This window comes from Eulemur rufifrons, chromosome 4 (assembly GCF_041146395.1).
Source record: "Eulemur rufifrons isolate Redbay chromosome 4, OSU_ERuf_1, whole genome shotgun sequence".
NCBI lineage: Eukaryota > Metazoa > Chordata > Mammalia > Primates > Lemuridae > Eulemur > Eulemur rufifrons.
This window is the reverse complement of record NC_090986.1, coordinates 82135239-82149398: the sequence shown is the minus strand read 5'-3', so window position 1 is coordinate 82149398 and position 14160 is coordinate 82135239. Positions and strand designations below refer to the sequence as shown.

At 39.5% G+C, this 14160-nt stretch overlaps 1 protein-coding gene and 1 pseudogene across 5 annotated transcripts in view; one reads left to right on the top strand and one right to left on the bottom strand.

Moving 5' to 3' along the window:
- The window catches only part of PSPC1 (paraspeckle component 1), an 85600-nt gene extending 73552 nt beyond the window's left edge, over positions 1-12048 (bottom strand). For all 5 annotated transcript variants that reach the window (XR_011233476.1, XR_011233477.1, XM_069467465.1 and 2 more), the window contains exons 1-2: positions 11507-12048; positions 9555-9856 (exon numbers count right to left, since the gene is read on the bottom strand). Coding sequence is in view for 3 of the 5 variants with exons in the window: in XM_069467465.1 (XP_069323566.1) it covers positions 9555-9856; positions 11507-11878 (674 nt within the window). In the remaining 2 variants the exon portion in view is untranslated. The remainder of the gene's footprint in view (positions 1-9554; positions 9857-11506) is intronic.
- Positions 3173-3829, top strand: LOC138382829 (small ribosomal subunit protein uS5 pseudogene; annotated as a pseudogene).
- Positions 12049-14160: the final 2112 nt, after the last annotated feature.

Below are 14160 nucleotides of genomic sequence, written 5' to 3'. Positions count from 1 at the left end.
GAAGTGCCAAAACACAGTCTACAACCAAATATTCATCAAAAAAAGCTAATGGTGTGTGTTTGGTGATCCAGCGCTAGTATTAGCCACTACAGCTTCATAAAACCTGGTCAATCCATTACAGCAGATGTCTACTGCAACCAACTGGATGAAACGATGAGGATGCCTGTGATTAAGCAGTTCAGACAGACAGGCCAATCCTCTTCCAAGACAATGCTTGACCACAAGTCGCACAAGCAATGCTGCTCAAACTATAGAAGATGGACTTGGAAACTTTGTTTTCCACTGTATTCACCAGATCTTGCACCAACTGACTACCACCTCTTCGAGGCTTTCGACCACTTCTTACAAGGAAAAATATTCCATTCTCAACAAGCTGTGGAAAAATCGCCACTTGCTCTCCAGGCTTCTTAGTTGCTGGCATAAACAAGCTAATGTTAAGATGGCAACACTTATGTTGATAGTTTAGGCTCATACTTTAATTATACTGCTTGTTGTTTGAGATACAATAAACTACACTTTTGATTCGAAATTGGACATTTCATACTAATAGACCTAATACAAACAATGTGGATTACGGTGAACATAAACCTTTTTGATATCATGCTTCCTTCTGAGAGTCTGAATTTTCGGTAACTGCCAGATAATTAGGAATGTTGTGACTGACACCAATCCCCTAACACACACACACACACACACACAAGCTCAGATGACACACCATACGTGTTGTCTCAATTCATTGCTGGATGAATTCAGCATGTCCTGTGTGGCTCTAATGAGAGAGGACTCTTGGAAGTTTGCCCCTAGTCTCCTCTAGGCTACACCATGCAACTTTTTCCTTTGCTGATTTTTCGTCTTATCTTTTCACTGTAAGAAATCTTGGCTGGAGTACGACTATATGCTGAAGGCTGCTAAGTCCTTATCGTGATCCACGGAACATGGAGGTGGTCTTGGATACCCCATGATACACCCGTAAGCACTCTAACCAAGTATAACTTCTGTAGACGTTTTCACGTTTTTATTTCCAGTCTTTTTTTTTATAATCAGCTCATTAACACATTATTAGGAACATAGTATGCATCTAGTTTTACATCCTTCCTTTTTTGCTTGCTCAATGAAAGTTTTATGTTTTAAAAAATAAATATTTTAAGAGCTGTTACGCAGCACATGTGCATAGCAGAATGCCCTGCCATAACCAAATTTAGAGTTGTGATTTAATTTTATTTTTATTGAGATATAATTCATGTACCACAAAATTCCCCCTTTTAACTATATAAGTCAGTGGTTCTTTAGTATGTGCAATCATCACAATCTAAATCCAGAACATTTTCTTCACCCCCAAAAGAAATCCTGAACCCATTAACAGTTAACTCCCTATAAGTTCCCCTGCCCTGAGCCTCTGGAAACCACTAGTCTACTTTTAGTCTCTACGGTATATCTTCCTTTTAAAAAAAAAACTATTACTATTGAGTGTTGCATTTTCCAGTGTCATGTAATATTCTTTGGGAAATAGTTAATTACATACTAATCCATAGTAAGTATACTTTTATTTGAGGAATTACATATTAATTTAAAACTGTCCAAAATTTTATCAGAAGTGATAACCCAGAAATAAACAGATACACCAGAACTGTGAGTCAAATTATTTACTTAAAAAATATATATATTAATGAATCAAAGAATCTTAACGTTTTGTAGGGCTGGTGATGCCCAGGCTGGTCTCAAACTCCTGTTCTCAAGCCATCCCATCAACTTCAGCATCCCAAAGTGCTGGGATTACAGCCATGAGCCACTGCCCAGCACGGAATCTTAAGGTTTTAATACCTAGTAGCTAAATCCCTTCTAGAAAAAAATTAACTAATTTTCATTAGCACCAGGATCTATAAAAACACTCATGTGGCTTCATTTTTATTCCCTGGGTATTTTTAAGTCTTTGCCAATACAACAGTTTCTTTAAAGTTTTGCTTTGTCTTTTAATAATTAAAAAAAGTCCGGCCAGGCGCAGTGGCTCAAGCCTGTAATCCTAGCACTCTGGGGGGCCGAAGCAGGTGGATCATTTGAGATCAGGAGTTCAAGACCAGCCTGAGCAAGAGCGAGACCCAGTCTCTACTAAAAATAGAAAGAAATTAGCTGGACAACTAAAAATATATAGAAAAAATTAGCTGGGCATGGTGGTGCATGCCTGTAGTCCCAGCTACTCAGGAGGCTGAGGCAGGAGGATTGCTTGAGCCCAGGAGGTTGCTGTGAGCTAGGCTGATGCCATGGCACTCACTCTAGCCCGGGCAACAGAGTGAGACTCTGTCTCAAAAAAAAAAAAAAAAAAAAAACAAAAACCCCAAAAACCCTAACTATCTAGCTGTCAATCTTAAAAACTACCCAAGCCACAAATATCTCTTTCCTGAATCAGAAAAACGCACAGAAATTTAACTTAGTGTCGGAGAGAAATAATAAACAGTAAATTATTTTCCTCCCAAAAACAATAAAAGTGGACAAAAATTAGCAAATAGAGTAATGCTACATATAATGAGCATTTGAACCACATTAATAGTTATAACAAAAAATAAGTTACTCCTTGCTACAGACTGAATATTTTGTGTCCCCTCAAAATTCATAAACTGAAATCTAATCCCTAATGAGATGGTATCTGGGCCTTTGAGAGACGATTAGGTCATGAGGCGGGACTCCTCAGGAAGGGAATTAGTGCCCTTATAAAAGAGACTCCAGAGACCCTTCACCCCTTCCATCATGAAAAGAAACAGAGTGAAAAGATGACTGTCTATGAATCAAGAAGCAGAACCTCACCAGACACCGTATGAGAACCTCACCAGACACCGAATATGCCAGCACCTTAATCTTGGACTTCCCAGCCTCCAGAACTGTGAGAAATAAACTTCCGTTTTTTATAATCCTGCCAGTCTATGGTACTTTGTTATAGCAGCCTGAGTGGACTAACATATTCCTTATCTATTATTCTAAGACGTTTTCTTCAAAGTTAAAGGATTTACAATTAATTTGGACACTTGCATCCTTTACTTTCCAACGTATTTTGGGTTACCATAATTCAATTAGTTTAAAAGAAACCATTAAGCCTTTTCTAAGGAAATTCTGGAATAAATTTGCCCCATAAAAATCTATAGCTGGGGACTGAGGATGCAGAGATCACAGGGACAAGGCTGAGGACAAGGAGTGGCCCCCAGACACCAAGCTGGCCCACCTGGTAAAAGACATGAAGATCAAGTCCCTAGAGGAGATCTCTCTTCTCCCTGCCATTGGCTTTTTCTGAGATTTTGAAGACTACGCCGCACATAAAAGCAAACCTTCAGAAGCCAGAAGACCAGGTTTGAGGCATCTGTCACCATCAGGGACTACAATGGCCATGTTAGTCTGAATGTTAAGTGCTCCAATATGGTAGCCACGACTATCCAGGGGGTCACCATCCTGGCCAAGCTCTCCATGGTGGCTGAGAGCCAAGGCTACTGGGAGAATACCATACCATTCCTTGCAAGGTGACTCGCCACTGTGGCTCTGTGCTGTTTTGCCTCATCCCTGTCCCCAGAGACACTGCCATTGTCTCGGTACCTGTGGCCAAGAAACCTCTGCTGATGGCCAGTATTGACAACTGCTACACCTTGGCCAGGAGCTGGACACCCTGGGCAACTTCGCCAAAGTCGCCTTTGATGCATCTCCAAGATCTACAGCTACCTCAGCCCTAACCTCAGGTAAGAGACTGTGTTCATCAATCTCCCTATCAGGAATTCACAGATCATTTCGTAAAGACACACACCAGTGTCCTATACAAAGAACCCAGGCTCCAGCTGTAGCCACTACATAGCATTTCAGACAAGAAGAACAGTGAACTAATTAAGCATATTGTAAAAAAAGAAATCTATAACCAGAAAACAAAGTGACCAAATATTAAGTACTGTAGTGTTTATCACCACTTTACCTATTACAATAATAAAGGGAAAAAAATCTAAATGCCTACCAACAGAGGAACAACTAAATCTGGCATAATTATAAAGAAATACTGTATGTAGGGATCGTCAACACTATACGGAATCTTTAATGACATGAGAAATAATTCACAAGAAAAACTTCACTTTATAAAAAGTATACTAATTAGCAAGGAAAAATTCTTGGGTTTATCATAAAGCAATCACCCTAAAGTTAATAAAACAGGTAGTGATGTAAAGGGGAAAGTCTGAAACATCTAGCAGTGTTCTCTCCCTGAAAGCTACAATAAGAAAGTCAACAGTAAAAACTCTCAAAAGCCTAAGAAGAAAAATCCAAATTGAAAGACATTCTGTAAAACAAGAATCCTGGACTCTTCAAAAATGCCAAAGTCATGACACTGACATTTCTGTCATTTGAGGAACTATTCCAGATAAAAGGAAATTAAAGACATGATAACTAAATTCAATGTGTGATTCTTAATTGACTACTATATTGAAAAAAACAGCTATAAAGGGTATTACTGGCAGTGGGGGAAATTTAAATATGGACTGTATGTTAGATAACAGTATTGAATGCAAATTTCCTCACGTGACCACTGTATTGTGGCTATATAAGACAATCTTCTTAGGAGATACATGTCAAATATCATATTCACAGATAAAGTATGCCAACTGTAGCTGACTCAAATGATACAGCAAAATTTGTGTATATATAGCGTGAAAAAAAGGTGGCAAAATGCTAACAATTAACAAATGTGAGTAGAGGGTATGGGTGTTAAACATACTATTTTGGCAACTTTTCAATAGGTATGAATTTTTTGCAAATAAAAAGTTATATTTCAAAATCATGTTCCCTATGCTTACTCTCTTTAACCAATGATCCACTATGGAAATAAATTAATTATATTAATTTATTTGACAACTGCAACACTTTGGCCAGGGGCTACACTGCCACCTGGGCAACTTCGCCAGGGAATGAGGCACACCACCACAGAGCCACTCTGGTACAGAGTTTGCTGATTCCTCTAGTAGCCTTGCTGCACAGCAACCATGGAGAGCTTGGCCAGGATGATAATCCCCTGGATGGTGGTGGCTGCCATGTTGGAACACTTAATAGTATTAGATTAATACTAAAACCAGCATGAAAACTGTATGATGGCCAAGTGGTCCCTTGCCAGACATATACAGGCTTTACGCTATTCTATATTAAAATATACTATGTAAGTTAATTTAAAGGGTTGTTTTAAAGGGAAAATTTACTTCCCTAAATGAAACTGAAACATATATTTTTCTGCTTTTGTGGCAGCAACCCCACCATTTTTAGAATACCAGTTGGAAAATGGTAAAAAAACAGATCACTATCTCTTCATTTAATTTAACCTGCAATGATCTTTAAAAGAAAAAAAAAGCACCTGCAGCTGGTAAGAAAATAATTTCACTATGTGAATGTTTATCATTATGCCTACCCAATTTCTACATAGCTCTAGAGTGTGAGCATTTCTAATGCTCTAAGTGTGATTCTAATGTTTAAAGATGTAGGTATAGCATTATCGTCATAGGTGAAAGTTCAATTTTCCTTTTCTTCCCCATTTGTCTGCCTCTTTTCTAATGTCAAAATAGCATAAAAATGTAATTTACACATACTTTTGCATATTATGTTCATTATGCATACTGTATAATGCTATCTACTCAAAACCATGTATAGCATACAGCACTTTACAGCAACTTAACAGTTGACCTTTGAACAACACAGAGGTTAGGGGCACCAACCTGAACAGTCAAAAATCCACTTATTACTTTTGACTCCCCCAAAATTTAACTACTAACAGCCTACTGTTGACCAGGAGCCTTACCAGCAACAAACAGCTGACTGGGACATATTTTGTTATATGTATTTTATACTGTATTCTTACAATAAAGTAAGCTAGAGAAAAGAAAATGTTATTAATAAAATATTAAGAAAGAAAAAATATATTTATTATTCATTAAATGGAAGTAGGTCAACAGAAAGGTCTTCATCTTCATCATCTTCACGTTGAGTAGGCTGAGGAGGATGAAGAAAAGGAGAAGTTGGTCTTCCTGTCTCAGGGGTGACAGAGCCAGAAAAGGCAGGGAAGCAGAAGGGAAGGTAGAAGAGGAGGCAGGCACACTCGGTATAACTTTCACTGAAAAAACTGTTAAAAGTAAACCCTTGCAGTTCAAGCCAGTGTTGGTTCAAGGGTCAACTGTATTTTCAAGAGAAATTTTGATTATACAAGATATTTACATTTAGAAACTAAACCCCTATGGTACTACTCCTGTAAGTCACTTATCATTTATTTAGATATCTGAGATTCAGTCAGTGAATAAATATTTGATTGCCTAAATTGTACCAAGACTGTACTTGGGGCCAATGATACAAAGGTAAATAAAAAAAAACGTTCCTAATGTCTTCAGAGAAACAAAAAATACATGAGTAAACAATAAAGTAGACAGTTTAAGAGCTAGGAAGGAAAAAAACAGAATGCTGTCACAGAGAACAACAGAGGGAACCCATTTGAGATAAGGCCATCAGGGAAATTCTCTCCATGAGGTGACATATCAGCTGGGATGACTACACACAACAGCAGGGAAAAGAGCATCCTGAATTCCATGAGCAAGTTTATCTAACAAGCAACAAAGTTCCTGAGCAAGGAGAGTCTATTGGCAAGTAAACCATTCCACTGAGAACACAACATAAAAAGCAAGGAATGTGGCATCAGATTAAACTATTACAACTAATGCAACTTCCTACAACTTAATAGCTGTACAACTGTAAGCAAATAACATCTCTGAGGCAATTTTCTCATCTGAAAAATGGAACAAATAATAACCAGAGTTGCTGCAGAAATCCAAGAGAAAATGATTTGTGCATTCCCTCAAAACTGTCTTTAAATTATTTAAAAGCCACCTATAAGAAATAGTTAAATATTTACCAAGCCTGGCTATGACTTTAAAAAACACCAATTAACCCTAAAAAAAAAAAAAAAAAAAACCAATAAAATAAAAGACACCAATTAATCAAAGCTTTCAATGGAAAAAAAATAATCACATAAATAATCACATGCCTTGCCTATTGGTTTAGTTTCTTCATGAAACAGTTATCACAAGCTTACAGTGTGGCAAGGGATAATTAGAATACAGGTGCTGAAATTATACTATTGAACAAGATAAGTCCCTGACCTCGTGGAGCATACATTCTACTTGCAAAGAAAGACATATAAATTAAAACAGTAAGTGCTAGGAAGAAAAATAAATTAGGGAGTAAGTCATCAGTGACAGTGCAGAGAGGATGGCTATTTTAAGATACAATGGTCAACTTTTTGAGAAGATAACATTTTTAAAAAAGTGTGAATAAAATGGAAAAAACTTGCAACAATCTGAAGAGAGAGCATTCTCTAAGCACAAGGAACAAGACCAAAGTCTCTGACAAACGAACAAGTTGGCTATGTTGTAAAATAGCAGATGTAACTTGAGTTTCAGTTTTAGCATGAATGCTTAACAGTTAAAAACAAATTGAAAAAGTTTTTACAAATCACCAAACTAAGCTCCATGGGGCCAGGAAACAATTTTTTTATTCCAATTCCCTAAACACTAAAATATTTGAATGATCTCAACCAATAACTGACAGCACCACACGATAAGGAAATACAAAGAATCTAAATAACGAAAAACATTTTGAAAACAGTTGATTTCAAAACTTATGATAAATCAGGTAATTAAGGAAGTGCAGTTTGGGAACAGACATACCAATTAATGAAACGAGTGCAGATTTTTTCCCCCAAATTTATGATAAAGGTACAAAGGTAACAAAGGGAGAAGTCATAATCTTTTCAATTAATAGTGCTGAAACAACTGGAGATCTACATGAAGAAAAAAGAATTCTTAACTCACATCATAATCAAAATATATGATAGGTATAAATATAAAAGCTATAAAATTTTTAAAGAAAACACGAGGCTTTGCAACCTTAGGATAGGCAAAGGACACATAGGGCATATAAAGCACAAACCATAAAAGAAAAAAATGATCACAACTGGACTTCACAAAATATAAAAGCCTCTGCTCTTTGAAGGTCACTGTGATTAGAATTAAAAACCAAGCCACAGACTAGGAGAAATATTCATAATACAGACATGTACCTAGATTTAACAAGTCAGTAAGAAAACAAACCACCAATTAACTAGGCAAAAAACTTCAGACACTTCACAAAAGATACATAATTGGCCAAAAAGCAGATGAAAATATGCCCATCATTAGTCATCAGGAAAATAAAATTTAAACAGCAATGAGATTCCCCTACACTAACTATAGTAGCTAACAGACTAAAAGCACCAACACTATTATTTTATGGAGCAACCAGAAGCTTCTTTCATTGCTGGTGGGAATGTTAAGTGATACAACCACTTTGGAAAACACTTTGGCAGTTTCTTATAAAGTTGAACATGGAGCAATTTACCTCTAAATATTTACCCAAGTCACTTGAAAGCATAATGTTGACAAGCAGCCTTGTAGACAAACGTTCACAGTAGCTTTATTCACAATGGCCAATAGCTGGACACAACTCAAACTTCCACCCACATGTCACTGGACAAACTATAGTTATGTTCATACAATGGAATATGAGTTAGCCATAAAGAGCAACAAAATACTGAATACACCATGACATGAATGGAATCTCATCAACATTATGCTAAACAAGAGAAGCTAGACATGGAAGAGTACATACTATATGATTTCATTTAATATTAGAAAAGACAAACTTATCTACAGAAACAGAAATATTAATAGCTGTCCAGGGCAAGGATAAAGGATGGGGAATAATCACAAAAGGGCACAAGATAACTTTTTCGGGATGATGGAAACGTTCTCTATTTTGATTATGGGTGGTGAGTTACATGAGTACCTACGCTTGTTAAAACTCACTTAGCTCTCCATTTAAAACAAGATGCTTTTTTTTGAGGTAAGAGTTGTTGCCCAGGCTAGACTGCAGTGAAATCAACATAGCTCACTCCTGGGCTCAAGCGATCCTCCTGCCTCAGCCTCCCAAGTAGCTGGGACTACAGGCGTGTGCCACCGTGCAGGGCTAATTTTTCTATTTTTTGTACAGATGAGGGTCTTGCTCTTGCTCAGGCTGGTCTCAAACTCCTGACCTCAAACAATCCTCTCTCCTCAGCCTCCCAGAGTGCTAGGATTCCACGCGTGAGCCACCATGCCCGACTCCAAGATGCTTTCTGATATATGTAAATTATGCCTCAATAAAGTTGATTAAAATTTCTTAAACAGTTACTTTAAGTTAATAAGATTTTGCTTTGCATACAGATATTCAGTAAGCTAAATGAAATACAAAACACAATACAAAACATTCCAGAGATTCAACTATGTATCAGTACATTGATGTTTGAAGAAAGTATATAACTTCTGATTCCTACCAGCACAGAAAAATTCCTTATTTATATTCACTGAATATTACTCAACACCTACTTACCATATGCCAGTATGAACTGCAAACAAACACAGAATTCCAAAACAGAGAGAAGCCCACATGTAACTGGATAGAAGAAGGACAAGATATTTAAAACTTACGTTGTTAGCAGGAACGCCCCATCACCACATCTTTCAAGAGCCTTTCGAGCAGGAGGTTTTGCTGCAAATTCTACGAAACCTTTTCCTGTAGCTCTACCACGATCATCCACAACCACAACAGCTTTCTCTACTGGGCCAAATTGGGAAAATGCTTGCTCTAGAAGCTCATTGGAAACAACTGGAGAAAGGTTCTTTACAGTTAGAGCTGCTCCATGTGTAGCAAAACGAATTCGGAGAGGTCTGCTCTTCAAAATGGTGCCATCCAGCTCTGCTTTTGCAATTTCAGCCAGGGTTCTGGATTCCTTTTTAAGAAGAAAAACCATTTTTTAAAGATAATAGTAACACAAAAAATTTACAACAGTGGTTTGCTTCTAGGGAAAACTGGATACTTTTAGGAAATGGCTGATAGGATCACTTTGGTTTTGTATCTTTTAACTTTGGTATAACAAGGTTTTTATTAACTATTCAAAGATCATTTTAAACAAAAGTAAAAAGTCCCAACCCTATTTTCCTGTTAAAAGTCATCACTTAACCGATTAAATGCTCGATGAACAAGTTACCAGCTGTTAAATATTCAAAACAATACTGTTTTAAAATCTCCTACTTATATTAAAACAAACACATACTACTTTTTGAGACCAAGTGCCAATTACCAGAAACTACCATTGAAAGAATTCTCTAAACTCTCCATGTTTCTGATATTTATATCTTAACAAAACATCCCTCCTCTCCATTGCCAGACAAATCTCCTTTCCTTTTTATTTACTTTTCTCTTTTGTATTATCTGTAAAAACTAAAAAATACAGTATCATTTAATTACAATCAGTTTTCTCTACACATTAAGATTTTGCATTGTCCACACAAAGAACTCGATTTTGAAAGTTCCAATAAGAAAGCTTTCACAAACTGCAATGAGTATCAGATTTGCGGGTCTAAACTAAAAAGACAACCAAAAAAAAAAAAAAAAAAATCACTTACTGCATAAAAATGTCTTCCACTAAAAAAGATACTTTGAAAAAAAATCCAGCTTCTACATATGTGACAATAATGCTGTACAAATGACACTGATGAATTCACTACAAAGCACACAGGAAAATCTAATAAAAGTAGATATTTCATCCTGTAAGGGTAAACTCTTCACTGTTCAAATTTTTAAAAAATATAAAGGAGATGGAATTTTGAATAAGTATTGGAAAACTTCAAAATTTAGATTAAGTCGGAGTAAAATACATATTATTCTAATATTAGGATATTTAAGTAATATATAAAGTAATATCATCCAAAAAAAGTGGAAACCTCCAGAATGCTGGGCGGCAAAACATTAGATACTTAATTCAACACCGTCCCATCCTGCAGACTGAAATAGTGTTCCTCCAGTACAGAGTTTGGGCACCTTGGCAATTTATTTAAGGTAAACAGCGGGCTACGCCGAGGTGAGAAGTGGTTTAGCGTTAAACGCATGCAAGCCTGGTTGAGACCAAGGAGATGATCTGAATAATTATTTAAGACGCAAGTCTGTTATTTAGTCCTTCACGTCCAGTAGCTTCTGTTCCAAATTCATACCCAATTTGTTTCCTTTACAACACAATTTTGCCTCGAAGAATTCTCACCCTGAAACGCTGCCGTCCCTCCCCACGACCGCAGTGGGCAACCGGAGCACAAGGGAACGAGGCAGCTCTAACCATAAGGGCAGGGCAGAGGAGCGCGCGGCAGCAGGCCTGCTGTCACCGCAACGCAACCCGGAGCGCAGGAAGCCCCGGCCCGCGCACTCGAAATCGAACGCTAAGGCGCCGAGCCGGGAAAGCGGCCGACCCCGCACCTGAGGAACGGAGAGCCAGGGACGCCGCGGCTGTCACAGGCCGCAGCAGTAGAGGGCCCGGGCCCCGGCCCCGCGCCCCCGCGGCCACCCCGACGGCTCCTTTGTTCCCTCGCGCGGGCGACCCGAGACTCACCAAGCGGATGAAGCCGAAGCCACGGTCCCGGTTGATGAAGACCTCGCTGGGCTCACCATAGCGCTCGAAGAGCCTCTTGAAGTCCTCCTCGGTGATGTCGGTGGGCAGGTTTCCCACGAAGAGGCGGCAGCGCTGCGTGTACGTCTTCTCGCCCGGCTTGAGGAAACTCTTGATGTCGATGGTGAACCCCATCTCCTCGTCCGGGTGGTCCTCCGGGGGCGCGGGGGCGGGCTGCGCCTGATCCCCCGCCAGCGCGAGCGCCATGGCCGCCGCAGCCGCCGGCTCGCTCTCGCCCGCCCCGGACTCGAGGGCGCGAAGGCGGGCCGGGTTCTTCTCAATGCGCACTTGCTTCAGGTTTCCTCTTAACATCATTTTAGGGAGTTCGCCTCGGATACCGGATACGGGTCGGTCTGTATCAACGTATACGTCTCTACGTGTATCTTTAGAAACGAAATAAGAAAAGTCGCAGACGGCAAGATAAGCGAGCCAGCAGCCCTGCCGCCTCCAACTCTCGCCCGCGGCAGCCGGACGTTCAAAATGGCGCTGCCACAGGCTGCAGTTGGAAGAAGAGACGCCGATGTAGGCCCCGCCCACCCGCAAAGGCCGGCGCAGGAGCGACGCGCCTGCGCATTCCTGGCGCCAACGGAACGCGTTGCTCATGCGCATAACGTTGGACGCCAACTACTGGCCTGGCCACTCATTGGGAGGGAGAAATACCCTTTCCCATCCTCCTAAAATGTGTCTGTTGCATATACTCTTGGGACAAATTATATGATGTGTGCAGAATTGTGTAAAAATACAATGATTTGGGGAACATCCTTACCCTTTTTAAGTATCAAGCTCAATTTTCAATGACGATGGGAAATTAAAAACATGCATCTTTTCTTTTTTCTTTTTTGACACAGAGTCTCACCCTGTTGCCGGGGCTAGAGTGCCGTGGCGTCACCTAGCTCACAGCAACCTCAAACTCCTGGGCTGAAGCAATCCTCCTGCCTCAGTCTCCCAGGGGCGCGTGAGCCACCGCGCCCGGCAACATGCATCTACGTTGCATTCGATAACAAGCTATTTCCCAGTAACTTAAAAACACTTTTATTTATGTTTCAAGGCCAAGGTTTTTATTATAATGCCTAATTAAACAGTCTAATTCTATCAAATAAATGTGTTGTCACAAATATTCCATTCTGTCCCGTTGGGTTCCTAGCACATGGTAACTCCTCAATGAGTGTTAAGGAAATGAACTCACAATCATTCTGCTTAAACAGTTCAGCAGTTACTTATAAAGTCAACGTTTGCCTAATTTACGATAGCAATCCCATTCCTAAGTATTTATCCAAGTGAAATGAAAACGTGTATTCACACAAAAACCTTATGCAAATGTTTACGGGGGCTTAATTTGTAATCAACAAAAACCAGTAACAACTCAAATGCTCTTCCACTGGTGAATAAATAAGCAGTGGCATATCCATATAATACAATACTACTGGACAATAAAAAGGAATAAATTGGGCCGGGCATGGTGGCTCACGCTTGTAAGCCTAGCACTCTGGAAGGCCTAGGCGGGAAGATAGCTCGAGGTCAGGAGTTCTAGACCAGCCTGAGCAAGAGCAAAACCCCCGTCTCTACTAAAAATAGAAAGAAATGATCTGGACAGCTAAAAATATAGAAAAAAAAAAAAATCAGCTGGGCATGTTGGCACATGCCTGTAGTCCCAGCTACTCGGGAGCCTGAGGCAGAAGGATTGCTTAAGCCCAGGAGTTTGAGGTTGCTGTGAGCTAGACTGACGCCACAGCACTCTAGCCGGGGCAACAGAGTGAGACTCTGTCTCAAAAACAAAACCAGGGCCGGGTGCGGTGGCTCACGCCTGTAATCCTAGCACTCTGGGAGGCCGAGGCGGGTGGATTGCTCAAGGTCAGGAGTGCGAGACCAGCCTGAGCAAGTGCTAGACCCCATCTCTACTAAAAATAGAAAGAAATTATATGGACAACTAAAAATATATATAGAAAAATTAGCCGGGCATAGTGGCGCATGCCTGTAGTCCCAGCTACTCGGGAGGCTGAGGCAGTAGGATTGCTTAAGCCGAGGAGTCTGAGGTTGCTGTGAGCTAAGCTGACGCCACGGCACTCACTCTAGCCTGGGCAACAAAGTGAGACTCTGTCTTAAAAAAAAAAAAAAAAACACAACAAGTAGCAGTTTCTGAAATATTAGTTGCAAATGGAATCTGAAACCATACCAATAAACTTCATACTCGATTACATTAAAATCCATTGGTTTATTTTGCACTGTGCGTGGATCTTTTACTCTTGCGTGATTTTGTAACATTTGAAAATATGTGAGGACTTCAAAACATTCATGGAATCAAAAGACAAAAATAACAAATATAAACTTTATTTGTCAACACAAGGTCCATCAAGACACTTTTGTAAATGATGCAGCCATTTAGTCCATCCCTAAAGAACTGAGGGTGCTGAGAATTTAACTATGTCAATGGGGCCTTTCTTACATTATTAACTGAAGAAAAGTGGGTGCCCTTTAAAGATTTTTTAAGATTAGAAGAAATTCTGGCACATGATGTTGGGACAGGGGGGAAAAAAAGCAAAAATTGGGAAATAAAAAGATGTCAGAAGGAGCCAAATCAGGACTGTAAGGTTGTAAGG